The 20,412-nt window shown below is 41.3% G+C and overlaps 2 protein-coding genes across 2 annotated transcripts in view; both read right to left on the bottom strand.

Moving 5' to 3' along the window:
* TTC17 (tetratricopeptide repeat domain 17) overlaps positions 1-3,405 on the bottom strand; it is a 51,069-nt gene extending 47,664 nt beyond the window's left edge. The window contains exon 1 of the mRNA XM_042874881.1: positions 3,190-3,405. Within this exon, the coding sequence (XP_042730815.1) occupies positions 3,190-3,405 (216 nt within the window). The remainder of the gene's footprint in view (positions 1-3,189) is intronic.
* Positions 3,406-4,237: 832 nt separating this feature from the next.
* Positions 4,238-19,400, bottom strand: API5 (apoptosis inhibitor 5). The gene is made up of 14 exons (XM_042868324.1): positions 19,270-19,400; positions 16,058-16,219; positions 15,069-15,162; positions 14,094-14,159; positions 13,611-13,762; positions 12,493-12,699; positions 11,873-11,977; positions 11,136-11,225; positions 10,396-10,577; positions 10,156-10,249; positions 9,295-9,351; positions 8,327-8,403; positions 7,828-7,964; positions 4,238-6,364 (listed from the first exon to the last, which is right to left on the bottom strand). Exons 1-14 carry the CDS (start codon positions 19,336-19,338, stop codon positions 6,285-6,287), a joined length of 1,572 nt encoding a protein of 523 aa, XP_042724258.1. The 5' UTR covers positions 19,339-19,400; the 3' UTR covers positions 4,238-6,284.
* Positions 19,401-20,412: the final 1,012 nt, after the last annotated feature.

Genomic DNA, 20,412 nt, shown 5'->3' with positions numbered 1-20,412 from the left:
CAATTTAATGCATTTCACACTCTGAGAAAGCTAACACTCCTACTAAACCTAACAACAGAAATACTAATTGATGCCACAACTGTTTGTCACCGGACAGCACTGGGCACTTCCAGTGTGAGTCTGCTGTGCTCAGCAGTGCAAAGTCCAGTGGTGGCCAGTCACCAGCAGCGTCCCTTGGGGATTAATCCTGGGGCCAGCACTGTTTTATGTCTTCATAAATGGGGAACAACCAAACCTCAGCAAGCTGGGCGCTCTCTGCAAACACGGGTGGCACAGCAGTGGGAAGGGCTGGAAGCAACGCAGCTGGAGAAGTCACTGTGCAGATCAGAGAAGGCAAAAGCAAACACACCACCCAGTGTGGGACAGCCCCTGCACCAGGAAGGGCTGGGGCTGACCAAATAGAAATGGCATTGCAGAAACGGACATGTGGGTTCTGCTAGGGGAAAAATTTATGATGAGTCAGCAGCACATGCTTGTGCAGCAAAGAAGGTCAGCTGCATGCTGGGCTGCAGACTGGAGCCAGCAGGCCAAGGAAAGTGAAGCAGTTGTGAGAGTTCACCAGCTTTCATGGCATGGTACCATACATTGACACACCCGAACAAGCCCTGCAAAACCCACGTGGAAAGGATGAAAATCAGGCTCAGCCTCAAGGAGCCAGCCAAAGGGAGACACTGCTGCTGCCTCCAGCTTCCTCAAGAAGGTGCAGAGAAGACTGAGCCAGATGCTTTTTGTGGTGCCATAATCAGAGGAATCAGCCAAAGCTGATGGACAGGAAATTCTAATGAGCAAAGAAAAAAAAACAAAACAACACTCTGAAAGAGCTGAGCCCTGGAGCAGGTGCCCTTGAATCTCCATCCACAGACACAGCCAAGCACTGTGTGAACTTGTGAACTGATCTAGCTGCCACTGCTCTGAGCTGTGGGGAAGGCAGCATTGCCCTGTGATTCTCTTTATGTTTTTGTACTCAAATCAGAAGCACATGAAGCTTGTTCCAAATGTGAGTCCTCACTTACACGCTGTCATATAGTAGATAAGGTCCTTCAAAATCCAAACATGGACTGCCATGCACACAGCAGGAAATATCACAGCGAACCATTATTTCAAAGTTCAAAGGAAAAGACTGGCGTAATACAGAGAATCCTGATGTGATGATATTTTTTTCTGCAAAAAAAACTCCAACAGTTTTATTAAACCTGGCAGAAAAACTGGTATGATGACGAGTACTGCTCCCCATAAGCTGGGAAGCTGAAATGTTGGACACTGCAAAGAGACACAAGAAACTGCACAGCCAAGGATCTGCAAGAACACAGAGGAAAGCCCCAGAAAGGATGACTGAATTACTAACTGTAGTAGTAAAAATAAATTCTTACAAAAATATCAACTTAATTAAAGATACTCTGAACATTTAAAAGAATGCTTTGAAGGGAAATTTTAAGTTCTGTTAAAAGTACTTGTGTATTCGTCTTAAGAACTCAGTTATTTTGGAATACTATGCTTCTATCAAAGAAGTGATAATAAATCTGTTACAAATCACCCCCTTACCAATGAATGAAGAGGTCATCTATCGTGATTCAACATTTAGCAGCAATACACATACACACATAGCGGAAAAATATGTATTTATATCTGTGTATATGTATGTATGCACACACATACACACTTAAAATATAAGCTCACTCTAGAAAAACGTCCACATCTCTTATTTTCCAGCACACAAATAAATGGAAAAAGTGAAGGTGTGAGGTACTCCGCAGGGGGGGCGATAGCAACAGACACAAAGATCAGGTCCACTTTTTCAAGAGCCAGAGAGAAAAAGCTAACAGATGCTGAAGTACATGCTATTACAAATAACTCACTGAAGAATAAGCACCACTTCATGAAAAAGTGCTGCATCCCAGCTACTGAGGAACCCAGCTTCTCATATCCCAAGTATATTGTATTTATAATTTGGGTTTCCTTACTGGTAGTGGGTGAATTCATTCTGATGGCACAGGTTAAAAAACCAAAAAGTTAACTTGTTCTACAGATGTTATTTTACCACGTCAACTCAGTTTTCAAGTAGTTTACAAAAGGAACATGAGACTGCCACTAGTTAGAAGACTAATGCAATTAAATAACTTACAGCAGAGCAGTGCTTCAATAGAAGCTTCTAAATGCATCCATCATTTATGCAACATCATAAAAAGACACTTCTTAAAAGCAGTGCTGGATTTAGCTAATTAGATTTGCCAGTCATTTTAGCTAATTAGATTTTTTCAAGTCACAGCTGCTTTTCATGCAATAATCAAAATCAACACTTCACCCAGAATTGATAATATACAATTAATATACACACACACGGATGCTTCCAGTCCATTAACATTTACTTTCATCATTTCCCCACTCACATAAGTGGGAAAAGGAGGAGAAATAACACTGAGTGCTGGGATCCATGCAGGCAGCCCATGAGGCACTGCCTAGGCTGATGTAGGCAGCAGGGCCTCCTCCAGGCAGTTTGCTCCTCCTGCCTCAGCACTACAGATGCACACAAGAGAGCCGAGCAAAAGCCTCTCAGAAGAAAAGCAATGCTAACAGACTCTCATTGCTCCATGCTGTTCTACTGTTGATAAAAAAAAATGATGGAGGCATAGGTTTCTGCAATGACTGCCTCCCACTCCAGCCAAGGACAGCCGCGGCAGTGACGTTTACAACCAAAGCACATCTGACACTGCAACAGATGAACAAGAGATCGCAGCCCGTATGACAGAACTCCAACATGAAACCCAAACATTCTCAGCGTGTGTGAGGCACGGCCCAGCACCAAAATAAGGCACGCCGAGTACTCCCACAAGAACCGAAGGAGGCCAGAGTACACCCCTGCATCCAGCTGCCACGGTGCCACTTCAACGTTCTGCTTCCAGAAGAAACGAAAAGCGGGCGGGGCGGGGCGGTGGAACGAGAAATCGCACACTCATTCACAAGCCCAACCGCACCGATCGCGTCCAAAGAGCCGCTCCCAGAGCTAACGGGGCTCGGCGGCTGGCAACGGCCGCGCGGCAAAGGGCAGTAGGGCAGCTGCCGGCCCGAGAGCTCCCGCTGCTCGCCCCGCCGCGGGGAGGCCGGGAGGGGCTCAGGCTGCGACGAAGGGCGGCGCGGGCAGGAGCTCCCCCACCGCCGCGGCTCCCGGCCGCCCCCCGCTCCCAGCCTCACCTGCTGCTGGATCTTCCCGTCCTCCGTGACCACCCAGTGCGTGGTGGCGGCGGCGGGTCGCGTCCCCGAGGCCAGCAACGAGCACAAGCCCAGCGCCCAGCCAGAGAAGACCCACGCCCGCCCCAGCCCGCCCCACCCGGACGCCGCTGCCGCCGCCATCTTCCCCAATCCCGGCCTGCCCGCACCACCCGGAACCGGAAACGCTCGCTCCGCCATTTTGGGAGGTGGGCTCCGGGAGGGGGGGGCGGGGCCGCGCTTCTCGAGGGGGCCGTCCGGGGGGTGGTCCGCCGTTACTTCCAACACTTTTGAATTACTTCTCATTTCTCCAGCTGACGGCACCCACGTTCACCACGAGTTACACCGGCTCAGCTGCAGCCACGCTGTCCCAGGTCCAAGCAGGATTTCCACGTTCAGTTTTCCCTCCGTTGTAGCCGAATTGCGGGCAGTTGTGCTCCTCCAGAACACCAGCCTTCCTCAGCCTGCCGAACAGAAAAACGTGCCTGTAACACACGGCCAGCACCTACAATTAAGGACAAAGCTTACAAATGCTGATGGAGCAGTTGGCTAACACAAGGGTTTGCGTTCCTTAAGGGCAGATGGAGAATACAGTCCTGCAGCTGTGCTACTTACAGTTGCCCAGGTTTTCACACGAGGCACGCTGCACTCCTCACCAAATAAATCAGGCCGTTACTCCAAGCTGCTGTTGCTGTCAAGACACCAACATATTTTATTGCATTGCCAACATCTAGAATATTATGTGAGTGTGACGTCTCCTTTTCACAATACATTCCCAAATAAAATATAATGGATCTGTGAGACATGCAACTTGTGTTGAATATTTAAATGCCTGTGCAAGATTTTGCATTTAAGTTGAATTACTCACACTGAAGCAGCTCATACAGTCTTGATAAATATTCCTTAATGACAAACGGCCCGATATATCTATGGCAATCTGATGAGTAAGTCCCTAAACCAAAATGTAGCACAGCACCCTGCTACTAAGCCAGCATAAAATGCTGCAGAGTAACTGTAAAACAATGAGCCGAACAAAATTACAAAATGAATTTATTCCAAAAGCATAAGGGAACATTTACAAGTCATCAAGATGGTAAACAGGTGTCTCTGCAAGAACTCACTGCATTAAAATTAGGTACTAAAGGGAGAAAATCTAACTACTTCTGAGGCCACAAGAACTTTGCATGTCATCTCTGGAAAACAGGAGCCCCACGAAAACTCACTCCAAACTCAGTGAGAAAATAAGCTGCTAGTGCCTAGCTACTAGTCTAAATGCAAGCTACATTTAGGCTTAGAGATTACATTCTTAGATTTCCTCAAGACAACAAATTATAGCCACAAGTGCAAAATATATTTTTTTCCTTCAATGAAAGCTTATTACCATCTAGTGCCTGTTTTCAGAGTGACACTTTGATCTCATGAATTTGTACTTGAAAAATGCTTTGCTAAGTTTGTTGCTTTTAGAGACAAACATGATTTGCAGCTGGCATATATTCAGAAGCACAAGTAAGCTCCCCTGTCTTGGAATGTCCTAAGTTTAATGCCTGCTGCTCCAGACTTGAGCAAAAATAGACTCACAATTTGGTTAATAACCCCAACTTCGATATAATTCTGGTATTCCGCCCTTTTGATTGCAGTGATAAATATGGAAGTGTTACTGAAGACACCTGAGTCAGATTCACAAGCAAATACAAATGGAACTAGGTGGCAAAACATCACTTTCAAGCATTCATATGTGGATACCAAATGACTGCAGGAAAAAAAAAAAAAAAAAAAAAAGATAAGAAAAGATCTTCATTCTTCTAAAACCTAAGCTATTTTACACCAACATGCCCTGGAAGTCTTGTTAGAAATTCTCTTCCCCTGCCCCAACTTTTTTTTTTCTTTTCTTTTTTACTATCAGCTAACCCCTTTACAATGTTGAGTGACCTGAGAAGTAAAAATTCTAAGTGGTGAGAATAAAAAAAAAGCATTGTGCTCTTACATTGTATTTTCTGGGTGTACACCAGTAAATAAGAACTCCAAGTTGCTATGAAAAAAGCAATAGCATGGATTTGTTAATTTTTCCACTTGAATTCGACTACACTGCTGGAATTTTTGAATGTTACCCAAAATACAATTTTATTTATATATTTTTAAATGCAACTGTATTGGTAAAAAGACAAAACAAAAACACAACCCTTGAGTACCAACTAACCCAGAAATTTGCAAAACACAGAAAAGAGCCAGGTACTGCTACGGTCCAGCTCCAGTCTACAAAGCTTAATCACTGCATCAGTCTTCACCCATTCCTGGAACAATTCTAGTGATTTATTGTTTTGTTTTTCCTGCTCATTTCCTGTAATTTCATGGCATAATTATATGCACGTATTCATATCAAACATTTAAAATTCCTTTGCAAAACACCACTTTTGCATTACAATGCACGGAGAAGAGTAAGATGTACAAAACAAAAGAACACCACATTCTCCACTTTTCTAAGTAGAAGGACTGCTTCATGCTGCAAGCAAAATAAATTTCCAACCAAGTTGCAAACTTCAAAAAACCAGCAGGTCTCTCAGTCAAGTTCATTGTAAGTAAATAAAAGCAAATCTAACAACGGTACTCTTCTCCACATATTGCAAAATACGATTACAGACTAGGAAAGGATTACTTTAGGTGCTAAGCTTTTCTGACATATCTCTGTAATCATGCCTTTCCTATCCATTACTTCATACATAAAATCAATTACATAGTATCAGTAACGCGGTAGCTGATTCTTAGGTTAATATGCAAACAATCAAGATGTAAATTTTGATAAAACACCTATGCTCCTTTCCAATTTTGAATAAATCCTGAAGACACTTCAAAAACAAGAACCCAAAACTGCTGACTGTAAGCAGCCAAAAATACAGTTGTAGTTTCACTATGGACAAGTTGTAGTCCGTTAGAAAAGTAGATCATACATACAAAGGTATAAAGAACATTTAAATCAGTCTTAGCGGAAGGCAGTCCTTGAAGGAAACAATACTCCAAGCAATCTTTTGCTGAGTGTACTTTTGCCTTAGGCCACAGAGACCATGGAAGATACGATGGTCTGCTCAGTAGATTCTTCCTCGACTACGATTGCCACGTCCTCCCCAGCCTCTTCCTCGTCCACCCCGGAAACCACCTCTTTGCTCTGAAATAGAAATCAAAAACTCGTCATACAGGTTTCATGCTGTATACTGATGAGAACTAAACAGCAGTAGCTAGAGGTATTGAGGCTGACTTCAGTCTCTGAGGTTAATCTTGCTTGTTGTAAGATCTGAGTTGTACTCCGGAGTGCTAATTGTAAAAGGATGCCAGGAGAACCAGCCTCTTTAAACTAAGCACAGTCTTTCTGTGTACTGTGACTGAGCTAGCCCTGAAAACTGGGCTGTAAATAACTCCACCTGGCCATCTAGTTCATCCTTCAGTCTAATAACACCATGCTGATCTTGTCATATGTTCACCTGACTTGCTCCTATGGATTTTATAAAATGATGGAAACTCACAACTTTTTCAGCCTGCCTTTTTCTATCCTTAAATTATAGGCATACTTAAGTTTCTTTGTTAGCTGGTACCCCAATGTATATTCGAATGAAAGATCTTAGGTATAACTGGATACCACACAAACTACTTTCTATACTGTAAAAGATGTTTTGTTTCTCCCTGTGAAGAAAAAATCATCACAGTGGAAAAAAAAAAAGTGAATTGAACTCTCATTCTTCTTCTATGCTTTCTCTTCAACGTACAGTCTTTTAATCTATGAGGAGAACCATGGGCATATCTTAAAATGTACAGAAACTTAAAGTGGATGAGAGGCCTTGGCATCTCAATATAAAAAAAAAAAAACCTAGCAAACTAAGAAGTTTCTAGTTTTTACAACTGCTATAATTACAAGTATTATTATATTAAAGTACAGAACTGCATCAGCTCAAGTCTGCACTAAAAAATTCTCAGACTTCCCCTTCTCCTTCTTTTAGATATAAGAATGTTTTATATCAGTTTTTTTTTTTTTTCTTTTATCTACGGACATAGGTGATAAATTGTCATGGCAAGACATTTACTTGGCAGAAGTAGGCCCAACAGACATCTAGGTAAGATGGTGAGAACAGGCCGCTGCCACTGTTGCAATTGTTCATCCAGCCTGCAGCTGCTGTAACCCACAAAAACTTTCAGAAAGACAGATTGACACTGGGAGCATGCACTGTACATCTGACAAATCCTAAAAGCTTCGGAAGAGGGCTGCAGCGTTAGCAATAAGATAAATTGAACACAGGTCAAGTCATAAGACAGGCAGGGGTCGCTTGCAGAAATTGATCTGCCACTTGGAAATCCAGGGTACGTTCTCAATTATGAGATAAAGCACTGGAAACAGTTACCTTACAAAGCTTATGTATTTAAACAGTACTAAAGCTAACTTGGCAAGTCACATTACAGTCTATATAGGCTGATAGTACTCAAACACTAATTGATCAGCAATTAGAAAAAGGTCATTACACACAAAAATTGGTGACAGTACAATGTGAGCTTCTAAGAACGTGCTTAATTTGCCCTTTCCCCCCACCCCAAAAGGCACAACTGTAACTGGACAAAGCTTTTGCAAGCTGCCTAACTCACCGTACGAAAAACTGCCCAGGTTACTACTGTATTTTCCACTGGGAGGATTATATATCTGCCTGGCATCCCTTTTTGGTCCTGCCGAAGCTTTCTTTGGAGGTGAACTTGAGGTTGTATCTTCACTTGTTCTTTTTTGACTGACAGAAGAAAACAAAAACAGATCATTTTACCCCTGTGGTGACAAGTACAGGAATGACTATTCAGCTTCAAAGATTAATAACTGTAAACTAGCAGTAACTACTGAAGATGTCCTGAACAGTAATTCTGAAGAGCAAGTAGACTAGTCTCTAGTTGATTCAGTCTATCATATCCCTAAATCAAGACCAAGATTATTTTATCACAGCCTTAAGTCCTTTCAGGGTGGGTTTCAATTTTGGTTGTGAAACTTTTAACTCGTGCTGTGTACATTATATAAATGCACACTTGGAATCTGTGTTTTGTGAACAGCAGAAGTTAACAACATTTTTTTCATCATTGCTGTTAATGAAAAACCTCTTACTTTGCATCTGCCTTCTGTACTGGTTTCCAGGACAGTGTGACTGTACTTTTGTAAGAAGGAGGAATGTGGAAGAGATCCTGTGGAGACAAAATTGGAGAATTCATTCTGCAGTCAATCCACATCCAATGCACTCAAAGTTTTAGTTGCCCATTGAAGCTCCAGAAAAGCACGTGCCTTTGAAGAGTTTTAAAACCCAAACCTTTACAATTGTGTGGCAGAAAAGGGAACAGAAGCTAACTATTTTAGTTCCATATCCTTTAGTAGGAAATTCAAAAGAGATTTGAATTAACCAGAATAACACCTAATACTGCAAAAATACACTTCATTTCTCTACCTATGCAAGAAAAAAAAAAAAAAAACACCCTCTATCTTTTAAAGAACTAAATGGCTCCTGCAGGCACATCTGATATTCCTGTTGTGAAGGTTAAAAAAAGTTTCTTGATAGCATGGGAAAGATGAGGGATGGGATATGAAGAAAGGCAGCTTGTGAAATTAGTGGTTTTAAAAATGTTGTTCAAAGAAATAAGAATGTTCCCAAGGTCTGTGGATGAAAGTATATTTCTTCAGCCCATCTCTTCCAGACTGGAGAAAACAGCTCTAAATGGCAGTTTACTTTGCCTCTTCCTTCCTTTACATCTCTTTGCAATTCTTTGAACTATTCCTTACCTGTCTCTAGCACAGCAGGAATGAGAAGGAAAGAAGGCTCAGAAGGCTGTAATCCACACTCCCTTAAAACAAGGTTATCTACTCCTGCTGGCAACTGCTGCCACTAAAAAGAGCCTCAATACATACCCTTTCCAAATAGTGGCAAAGGAGCAGAAGCAGCAGATCCACGTCTCTTCAGAAATGGAAGAGTAGGCAGCACACTAGCGAAGACTAACTTAACATGATACAATTTGTTTCAAATTATTCCCTTTTTTCTCCATAGCTTACTCTACTTATTATTTGCTCATAATGTTAAGACTTACCTTGATTAAAACATTAATATTGTTGGTTATTTTCAAAGCAACCACTTTGATCTTGTTCTGTTAAAAAAAAAATATATTAAAAATTACCACTGAATACTTGCTGTTTCAGTAGCTTAGAATTATACCAGTTGCTATTCAGTGAACTGCTGTAGCAGCAGTGAAAGGTGTGTGCACATTCTCAAGGTTACAGTTTTTTAGGCTTCCAGCAGCTCTGCAACAGCCAGTTCCTTGTTATGCTCCAGTGTAATTCCCACTCCCTTCCTCCAAGTGCATTCTTCTGTTGTTAGACTGCAGTTACACCAGAGGACCCACTTTAAAACAATGCTCAGGAAATCATGCAAGATAAACAATAACCCAATCGGGTACTGAACCATTATCACAACTGCAGCCCCAGCAGAGCTTCAGTATTATTCAAAGCCTTCTTGATTATTTTGAAACTGGCCAACCTGCAGAACTCACACCAAGTTGAAGGCAGGGTCCTCAGTGCCAAGCAACATTTTCAGTTTATTTAAATTATATAACCTGTAGCCTTTTCCGTTATTTCATATCTGAGAGGATCCAGAAATATGAAGTTTAGTAGTTGGTACCTGAATTTTAATAATGAACCATAATCTCACATGCAAAAAATAAAACAAAATAAAACCACATCTTTGAAATAAGATTAGTGGACAAGCTGAGCTTATATCAATCATCTAAAACATAGGTAACACAAATAAGTGTAAAGAGAAAGCACCAATAGATATTAGGCAGCATGCTCCCTTCACCTATTTGCATGCTTACAACAGGTGGCAGCCTATCATTATGCACCAGTGGTTATTTCTGTACACTCAACTATACAGTCACTATTTCCACAACACTTACCTCCTCTGTTTTCAAGGCTTCTCCTGTTTTACCTTGGAGTGCTAGACGAAGCTGCCGAATATACACCTGCAGCCCTCGAGCAAAATACTGTAGCCTAGAAAGTTGAAAAGCAAGTGGTTAATTTTACATATTCCTATAAAATGTGTAAGCAAAATGAAGTTCTAAACATTTTTCCATGAAGAAAAATCCTTACAGTAACACCTCTTAACAGAATTCCAAGACCTGCCCCTAAACAATTACCTGATTTTAAAGTCTTTCAATTTCTCTGCATTCAGCTTGGCTGTGAGGAAGTCTGGAAGTTTACGACCCAGCTGATGGAAGCTATACAAGAGACACTCAACATAACTGAACTGCAATTTGGGCTCTTCACCACCAGCATTTTCCCCATTCTCCGCTTCCTCTGGAGGAAGTGGCATATACTCCTAATGAACAGAAAGGAGAAACAAATATATGAGGCACATATAATGAGGAACTGGAGGCTTCATTTTTGCTGACAATGTAAGAAGAATTTCCCATCCTGACACTATTGCGCGGAGCTGCTCCACAAGTCCTGGTTCATGCAGTTAGCCTACACTCACGTTCACTGACATCTCTGAGTCATAGGAGATACTGTGGTAGCACTTCTACTACAGAAAGCAACAAGAAACTGCATCAATGTTTCTGAAATATTGCAGAATTTGTTTAACACCAGCAGTGCAGATATAGCATTTAATGAGATTCAACACGAGTCTCTCATTGCTATGTTGTTTTTTTTTCCCCCTTTTCCTGCAAGTGTACTGGATTAAGACCAACATGCCTTTCTTTATTTTCAGAAGGGCTCTGAATAGCAAATGTCGTTTGTCCTTGTATCATGGAGAACGTTACCTGTGATACAGCTACTTTTGAAAAGGATAAACAGATTAATGGATTAGCATAACTTGTTGTGATGAAAAGTGTTTATTTTAGTGTTTTACACTAGTAAAAAGTTGAATTAGTCTTACCAGCAATTTATCAAATAGTTTCTTCAAATTTGATTCCAGCTTTTCCATATCTCCACAAAATGAACTCATTTCAGCAAGAAGCTTCAAGACCTACACATAGGGATAGTTGTTTTTTATGTGTTAATAGAGAGGAAAGGAAACTGAACTTTCAGACCAAATGAAATCATCATGTAATTATTGTTGGTGCAGTAGAAGCCAGCTACTACAGATTAAAAAAAAAAAAAAAATGAAATCAAACTCCTGGTCTCAGGAAAGAATTTAAGTGGGAATATGCCCAGTCTGCTCACATCCCCAAACAGAAACACAGGTATTGCTGTCCACTCTCAGCAAGCAACACTAACACTTTTCTGCAAACAAAAACCTTGTTCTCTCATGCATAGCTCACCTTTACATGGAGATTCATAACGATTTAAGTGCAACTGCAACACTGATTAATGTAAGCAAAATTACTGACATTAAGCCACTCCCTTAGGAGACTAAATTAACACAAGCTACGCAACAATAATTTCCGTAAATGCTACATGCTTAAAAAAAAATTGACAGCAATATAAAGATGATTACACTGATCTATTTATATTCTAGCCTTGTCTCAATAGCTTGGACAAATAACATGCTTTAAAAGTCAATGCTCAGCTGTGCTTCAATACAGCAAACATCATTTTCCTAGTGTAGCTAGGTTTACAATAGTACAGATGCATACTTCTCAGGATTTCAAAGACACTGTAACCTTGTCTTACCTCTAACTGGATATCAAGACCCTCCACTGGAGTAGTCAAAGCACTGAGGTTTGGAAGCACGTGCTCACAGAAGTAAGTAACAAATTTTGTGGAATGAACGTTCTTCTGCAGAAAACAACACAGGCTTCAGATGACTCTTTTGAATGAATTAAAAACTCCCCCCCATCACTCTGCCAGCCTTGTAAATGTCTACCACACAGATATACCTTAAAGCTTTATTAAACTTATCTTTAACTCTGAAATGCAAAGACCCTTCTAAGGTAGCTTAAACTTCAAGACATTCTGCAACAAGGGCTAAAAAGAGTTCCTATAACATGGTAAAAGGACAATGCATGCTGCAGTTGCCTGGCATCAGACCTGAATCGATCAAACACATATACAAACCTAGTGTGAGAGTCTTGTCATAATTGGCTGTAACATCTAAATTTGAAAGAAAACATCTGAATACACAAAAGCTCTCTATTCGTGGGCTTAAAGGCTGCCTGTCAACATTCTAACACGTGAAAGGCAGAGAAGTATTGGTATGTTTTCTTTCTAATGTAATCACTCAGAATACTGAAGATGAGCTATGGCTATCAACTTTCCACATTACTTCTCATATGAAAGAAATAAATACATACTGAGAAGAGTGGCACTGCCTGTCGAGTACACTGCAGAAGTCTGTCCACACAATCTGGATCTGCCGGATTGAATGTTTGTTCCAGGTCAGCTTGTTCGGCTACCAGCTCCACTAGTTGCTGCCTTCCACTTACTGTCTGTAAGCTTTTTAATCCAGACAGTATTTTCATGAATAGAACAAATTCTTCACCTGTCACATCTTCCAGTACCTTAATAAAACACCAGAAAACATATTTCCATTGTAGTCATTTGCAAACTTTCAGGCCAAAACTACTTGATTTAAAAAGATAAAGCATGCAACAACCTAACATTTAAATCATCCCCTATTTATTTAGAAGGAAGTTTAAAGGAACACAGAAGAACACACAGTGTAATTGTACAAATCTCCGAGACAAAGTAACCGCCATCAACCTGCACACAAGTCATGTTTTTTTTTTTGAACACTAACTTTATGACACATTTCCTACCTATAGAACTATGTTTCAGGCAGAACAAATGTTAAATGACTATCAATTTAGTATCCATTGTATTAACACATTTTTATTTTCTCAGCTGAGGCAGCACATTGGAATCTCATGAAATTTAACAAGGACAAATACCAAGTCCTGCATCTGGGAAAAACTCCCTGCCCTGCGCTCACACATTCTGGGAACCAAGTGCCTGAGGAATTGCTCTGCTGCAAATGTACTATGGAACCTGGGGACAGGAGGTTGCATGAATTAGAGCATTCTTTGAGTAGTGAACAATATCCTGGGCCAAAAGCATAACCAGTATGCCAAAGAAAGCAAGGGGATCGAGGATTCTGGAATACTGCTCCTAGCAGGGGGTCCTTCACCACAAGAAAACTGTTGATAAGCTCCAGAAGTCCAGCCACCTAGACCAACAGTGTCTGGAACACGTGCCCTAAGAGAAGAGCTTAAGGAAACTAGCCTTTTTCAGTGTAAAGGAATGGAGAGAGGTGGCACCTATCAGCAGTACACCAATTCTTAAGAGCATGTGATCAAGATCACAAGCTACACTTTTTACTAAGTCTTTACTGTGACTGGTTTTAAATAACAGACCTGAAAACATTGCCAGTGATAGTTTAATAATATCTAAACTTGTAGCATAAGATGCTCACCTTCTTTGATTCAGCTAATATGAACTCTTCAACCTCCTTATTCAGCACCTCTTCAGGAAGGGTTTTCAGTTTTGTAGAGAGGAATTTGATGGCTCTTTCTCTCACAATATCCTCCCCCTGAAGAATTTGACTGAATAAGCCTCCCAAAGTCCCTGAAAGGAGAATGAATCAGGAAACACCAATTATTTCAAAACTTAGCAGCTGAGCCACCCATACAGAAAACAGTAGTTTCCTTTAAGACCCCATAAAACATTTACAAAACAGTTTTCATAGTTTGACATAAGAGATACGATTCTTTTGTTAATCTGTATAATTCAGATCCACAGCTATTACAAATTCCAGTACTGTTTGCAAAACAAAGTAATGAATACATCTCCATCTTTTGCACTGCACTAAAACAGCACAAATTTTGGTCCAGCTCTCACCGCATTAGGTAGTAGAAAGTATTAAACAAATACATTTACAGAAAAATGTGTCCTTTACCTTTAGCATCCATCTTAAATATACTGAGCAAAGCATTGTTCACCAAATTGAATTCTGCAGAATCATCTGAAGAGAGAAAAAAAATCACATTCATATCCTTGAAAAGCAAACATAAATGCATAAAGATTTCTGATGTCAAACAAGAAGGATTCTATCACCAGCATTATAAATAATGTAACTTGTATTTTAACTGCTATTAGACTGTGGAAATAGTCATGGTTGTGAAAGATGGAGTCAAAAGAGAAAGGCCATTTGGCATCCCATCCTCATTCCCTTGCCCCCCAGAACTTCAACATTACAAATGTGGCAGGCTTGAAAACTTGAAAGTTTTAACGCAGTAAGTTTGATAATTTTAAGGAGCAGTTGAATAAGCTCGCCTTCTTTAAATTCAGGCAAAAGAAACAATACCTTCTTTTTAATCTATGGAATTTCCCAATGGAAGAAACAATTTTCCCTAAACTAAGATATGCCCATGTCCCTTAAAAATATTTCTCTTCTGAGACGCAATACTGTAGAGACTCAAGCATGCATTTTTAATACAGTTTTGAACATCTAATATTTAGCACTCCATAAACCCACTGAATTATTAAAAAAACATCGTATATGAAATTCCAAATTAGATATTTTGTACAAAAAATGCATTCCATCTTTTCGTTAAGGTTTCTGGATTAGAAATCCAATAGCTCTTGGTCAGAAGGTAATTTAGTGCAGTCTGTAACTGCAGATTTATCTTCCTCTCCTGCTTTAAAAGAACTTGAATGAAAAAGGTTCAAGGCAAAAAAAGATTCACAATAATAGTTCACAAAAAATTCACAAAATAATTCACAATAGTAGCAACATAAGGGGAGAGTAAACAAAAGAGGGGAAGAGGAGCAACAGCTGGGTGTGGGTGCCACTGGGACAGGCTGCTCTGCAGCAAAATAATCAACAGAAAACAGAACAAACTGCATACATGTCCAGGTGTGCATCTCCTACCTGACTGCAGAAGCTGGGTCAGTATGTCTGCTACCCGGGGAAGATTATCTCCGGTGGCAAACTGAGGCAGCTCCTTAATGGCCTGGCGCCGGATCTGTGGAATTTGCACCATCAAAAGAAAAAGTAATGGAAAATTGTGGAAAAGTACCACAAAAAGAAAGATTAAAGAGTACAAAAGAACTTGGGCATTTTAACTCCCATATCAAGCTTGGCGGAAAAAATCAGCCAAATTTGAGGAAACGACCACATATCCTCTAAGCAGGAGCATCATATTCTCACAGTGATGCTCAACTGTCAGACTCCGATGACAGTCCAACCATCCTCTTTGCTATGAAACTATTAAGACATACTTTGGAAGATGAAAAAAAATATATTTTTCTTAGATTCAAGCAGAACTGGAGAAAAGACAATTTGACCAGCAACTACATTCACAGAATAATTAATCTGATCAACAGTTTAAGTAACAAACACAACAAAGGGCTGGAATATGAGTTATTATGGAGTCTTATTTGCTAATGGAAAGGACACTGTTACAGGTGTGCATATGGCAGAGAAATGATGTTTTTTCCCAGCATTGCCAAAACTCCTTCAATCATCTGCTTACATCTTTTAAATCACAACCTTATGGTTCTCGGGTGCAAAGGAAATTTTCTTGCCTTCCAGCAAGATTTATTGGAGTCCATTTCCACAAAGTGCTTTGAAAGGAGAAATGCAATAGATATTCAAAGAAACCATATCTAAGCTTCTTTCTACAGAATTATTCTGTTGATCAATGATGGGAGTGAAAAGACAAAGAAGAAATGATTTATCTTCCCATACCATCACACAATAGATTTTTCTATTGCAGGAATACTACTACGTGTTCAAGGCTTCCAGAGGCCAACCCTCCCCTCCTAGACATAGGCTAAGAAACTAAAAAGAAAGGAAAATGAGAACAAAATATAAATCATCGTAGCAACTGGATAGAAGCTTCTGGTCCCCATTCTTACAGAAACATCTTCATCCTCACAGAGGTCCAACTGGGCATTGATAGCTGAGTCAGCTAATTCAGGAAAATGCTTGAAGAATTTTGGAATAAACTGGGCTGCAAGTCGCTTCTCCTTGGCGCCTCCTTTCACACCATCCAAGATCACCTGGTAGGCATCCTTGTGCTGGAAGAGGAAAAACACAGAACATGCAAATAGAAAAAATTTTGGTGTATTCTTAAGAAATGAAAGAATTTTCTCTCTCCTTTTCTATTGCACCTATTAAAATGAACTGAATTATACAAGCCTCATACAAAGAAGTGCATTTCTCTCTTAGAGCAATCTAATCTCACTGATCCAACAAAATTTGTCCCTATTGACTGTACTGTTCTTCTGGTTCCAGTACCTGTTCAAGTGCTTACTGTTCAAAAAGTAGCCTAAGGCTAACAGCTCTTACATGCCACTTGTCATTAGATTAGCGCAGACTAAAGGAATTACATTATCAATTTCTTCACTGAATTTAAGCATTACTTTTCCGACAAGTTTTTGTCTTTTGTCTGCTCTCTTATGCAGAGGTTACCTCTCCCAACAACTGTACAACTGCAACAAATCATGAGTGACTTCTATGATTTACTGCTCTCAAGCATCTCTGGCATCTATTTGAATGGCTGAATTGATGTATGAGAGTTTTGAAAAATCTGATAGCAAGGACTGGATGCAATAAATAAATAAACCTGCAGTTGAAATACTGAGGAAAAAACAGCACTTAAGCAACAGTGTGGAAAAGTCTCCATCCAGTTCTTCCAACCAAACCACACAGTCATTTCTGACATGCCTGTAGGACCGAACCTTCACAATAAATTCAAGCCTTTGTTGTGGTTAGCTATTCACAGAATGGTTTTCGTTGGGAGAGACCTTAAAGATCACCCAGTTCTATCCCTGCCATGGGCAGGGAGACCTTCTGCTAGAAATAAAAGTTACTATCACTAGGATGCTAGCAGAAATCATCATCTTCTATCATTAATTTTCTTAATGGTTGTGAAGGGAACATTTAGGCAGTGTATCCCACTTTGAAGAGCAACATCAACAGTACAGGACACTTTCCTTTATCTGCTCTGAGTTTCTTAGAGTCACACATATCATCACTCCTACTCCATATAAAAGTTCACCTGCAGCAAGTAGAGATACTAATTTACAAAGCAGTATGCTACTTTTACTCCCTTTATAGCAAGCTGTATTTTAATATTCAGGACCAATGCTGCTTGAACACTCCTTATTCCATTTGACACCCATCTGTGCCAGATTCTGAACCAGACTGAGACACTGATGTGGAAGGAAAACTACCAAGGCAAATTTGTTTTCCAGCTGACCCACACCCCCATCTGACCTGCCCCCCTGTTGTGCAGCACAGCATGTGCACGAACGAGCCAGCGCAAACTAATGATCAAATACAAATTCGGTTACGGTTACAAATTCAAAGGCTGCATGCAAATAATGAATTTTTGTGAAACAAACTGCTTAAACTTCACATATACTTAAAAACCATCCAGAAAGCAAATGAAGAAAAGGAATTTCTGTTACTGCATGCTAATTACTCCTAATACTCGGTGGAGGCAGAAGTTTGTCTTAACACCCATCTAGCAGCAATCAATGCCCAAGAAATAGCAGCTAACTGCAGAAATAGTAATCCTGCACTTTTGCACATTTCCTCCCAATCACTAACACAAGAATGTTTGAGCTTCTGAACACTCATCCATTGATTTCTCTTAATCAGCTCTTGAACTGATTAATACTTTGTAACACCTCATGACAAGTTTAACAAAGTGTTATGGAAAAGCTCATTGTCTTCTTTATTTTAAACCACTTCTTGATAGTTGTTTTTTTTCTTTTGATGTTCTCACCTTCTTTCTACTTGTGACGCAGACCCATCCTATCAGTCCTTTTCACAACTGAAATACTTTTAGAAGCCGAATACTTCTGGTGCTTTAAATTACTCCATTCAACGTTATATTTCTAGTGGTCTCCTGGCTCTTTTCCTCATGTTCAAACTTCCCTTTTTGAGATAGTGTGACTATGAGTTTTTTTTATAGTCAAAGAATGTGAGACATCACATTCACAGGGATATTAAGGGATAATGGAGAGGGATAAAAATGATGAATAAAGAACAATTACTCACTGCTTCTCAGAATCCAGAAATAAGAGACATTGTGATTATGAAATGAGAAGTTTAAAGAAGGTAATTGCTTCACAAAGCAATGGAACATTTTGTCACAGAACATTTGCATGCCAGAAATACAATCAGTTAAAAAAAAGTGTCAGAAAAGACTAGAGAAGATCAACCCAGCACAATACACTAATCACAAAGAGGCTCTAGAAACTTGTAAGTGGAAAATGCACCAGGATCCATCATTCTCCATCACCCTCTTCTGACACTGAGAGGTTCTGGCAGCTCCGGGGGTACCGATCCCTGCTACAGGCAGCAATTGTAGCCATTCTGAAGTTTGTTCTACCTCATGCAGCCATTCCTGTCTTACAAGAGCTACCCACAACTGTGAAAATGATGAGTGACTACACACTTTAAAACAGCATACTTATGGCATCGACTTATTTTCTCTCCTCATAGCTCCCAACATTTTAGCTCCATATTTTCAACACTCTGAACTCATATTTTTATTGACCTGCCTGCAACTTTGTTTCGCTGGGGCACAGTTACACAAGCAAAGTAAACAGACTGGAGCTTAAACTAACTTTAAAAACAAACTACAAAACCTTAAAGGACTGCCCAAATAACCTCATGTCGTAGTACATACTTACAATCCACTGTTAGGTACGCAGTGTTATCCACTACTTACGCGCGCTATAACAGCGCCGCACCACACCAGCAGGGCTACCGAAACCCTCCTAAAGGCCGGAACCCGGTAGGAGAAACTCCGCGTCCCCACGCCACGAGCAGCCCGCTTCTTGTTACTGACTCCTAAATAGCCGCATCTAAGCGAAGGGCATCCACCGCAGGAGCTGCTCCACTCCCTTCCCCCCCCCACCCCGCGGGATCGCAGCCGTAAGGGTCGTTCCACAACCTGCCCCGAGCCGTGGAAACCCGCACGCAACCAGCACGGAAGCAGCCCCCATTGCAGCGTCGCCCCGCCAGCAGCCCGGCCCGCCCAGCCCAGAGCTCCCCGCCGCACCACTCGAGCCCCAGGCCTGCCGAGGCCTTGCAGGCCGCAGCCGCACCGCACCTGGCCCGCCGTCTCTGTGGCGTCCGCTAGGATGCCGTAGTTGCGGTAAAGCTCCTCGACGGTGGGCATGGCACGGCGGGGAAGGGGCAGAGCCGTCGCTGCAACCGAGGCCGCCGCTGACGCCACCGCCGCCGCTCGGGCCGCCGCCGCTCCGCGCAGGCCGCCGCCGTCAGCACCAACGAGGCGGAAGTCCCAGAGCGGCCGCGGCGCGGCGGGAGCGGTGCTCGCATGGCGCCCCCTGCAGGGCTGCGCGGCTGCCGGCGGACCGCCTGCCCTGCTGTGCGAAACCTGTGGGCGTTCGGCGGTTCAAGGAAACGAAATGGGCCCGGTGCAGCGTTGGCTGCGTTTATAAATCACCAGCACCCGACGAATCGCACCGATTCCAGAAGGGGCGCCAAGGCTGCTCCGACAGGCTTCAGAAGGGGAAAGGGTATTCAGAGCCACTTTAGAAGAACTGTCCTCTGGGCTTATTCTGTTGCTGTCTTCCTCATTCTATGCATCACTTTTTTTCTTTCTTTTTTTTTCTTCATCTACTTTCCTATTGCTTTGCATCATTACTGCAGCGTTATACACAGAATTGTGTAGTGTAGCTAGGAAAAGACCTCTGAGGCCATCTGGTCCGACAGTGAGCCCACTCCCACCATGCCCACTAATCGTGTCCCTCTGTGCCACAGCCATGTCCCCAAGTGCCTAAATTCTCTCCTTACAACCATTTCCATCTTCCACTCTCTAGCTTCCACCTTACACACCTATACATATTTGTAACTGAACTTTAAAACAAGTTACTGCGAGTCTTTACTGTTAATATGGAAAGAAAATGAACAAAGAGCTGAAGTTGATACAAATCTAGGAGATACCAAAATTATTTTTCAATGTTAATCAGGCGGCTGTTGGTCTGTTAAAATGGAGATATCTAAAGAAATGCATCTCTAGAAACTCAAAAACTTGAAATGCATATCCATGAGTGGCAACATAGCTTCTAACAGGCTGTGCAGTACATGCCTCCTGGATTTCAAATGATGTAATCAATCAGTCAGGATTTTAATCTCTCCTTTCTCCTGAGTCTTCTCGCACCAGTTCAAGTGGCAATTGCCCTATGGTAATTTTACAGAGCTATTTGATAATGAACTGCTACCACTGCGC

Source organism: Lagopus leucura, unplaced genomic scaffold, assembly GCF_019238085.1.
Source record: "Lagopus leucura isolate 7727_CA_CO unplaced genomic scaffold, USGS_WTPT01 Super-Scaffold_1, whole genome shotgun sequence".
Taxonomy (NCBI): Eukaryota; Metazoa; Chordata; class Aves; order Galliformes; family Phasianidae; genus Lagopus; species Lagopus leucura.
Note: the sequence above shows the minus strand (reverse complement) of the source record. Positions and strands in the feature narration are given on the sequence as shown.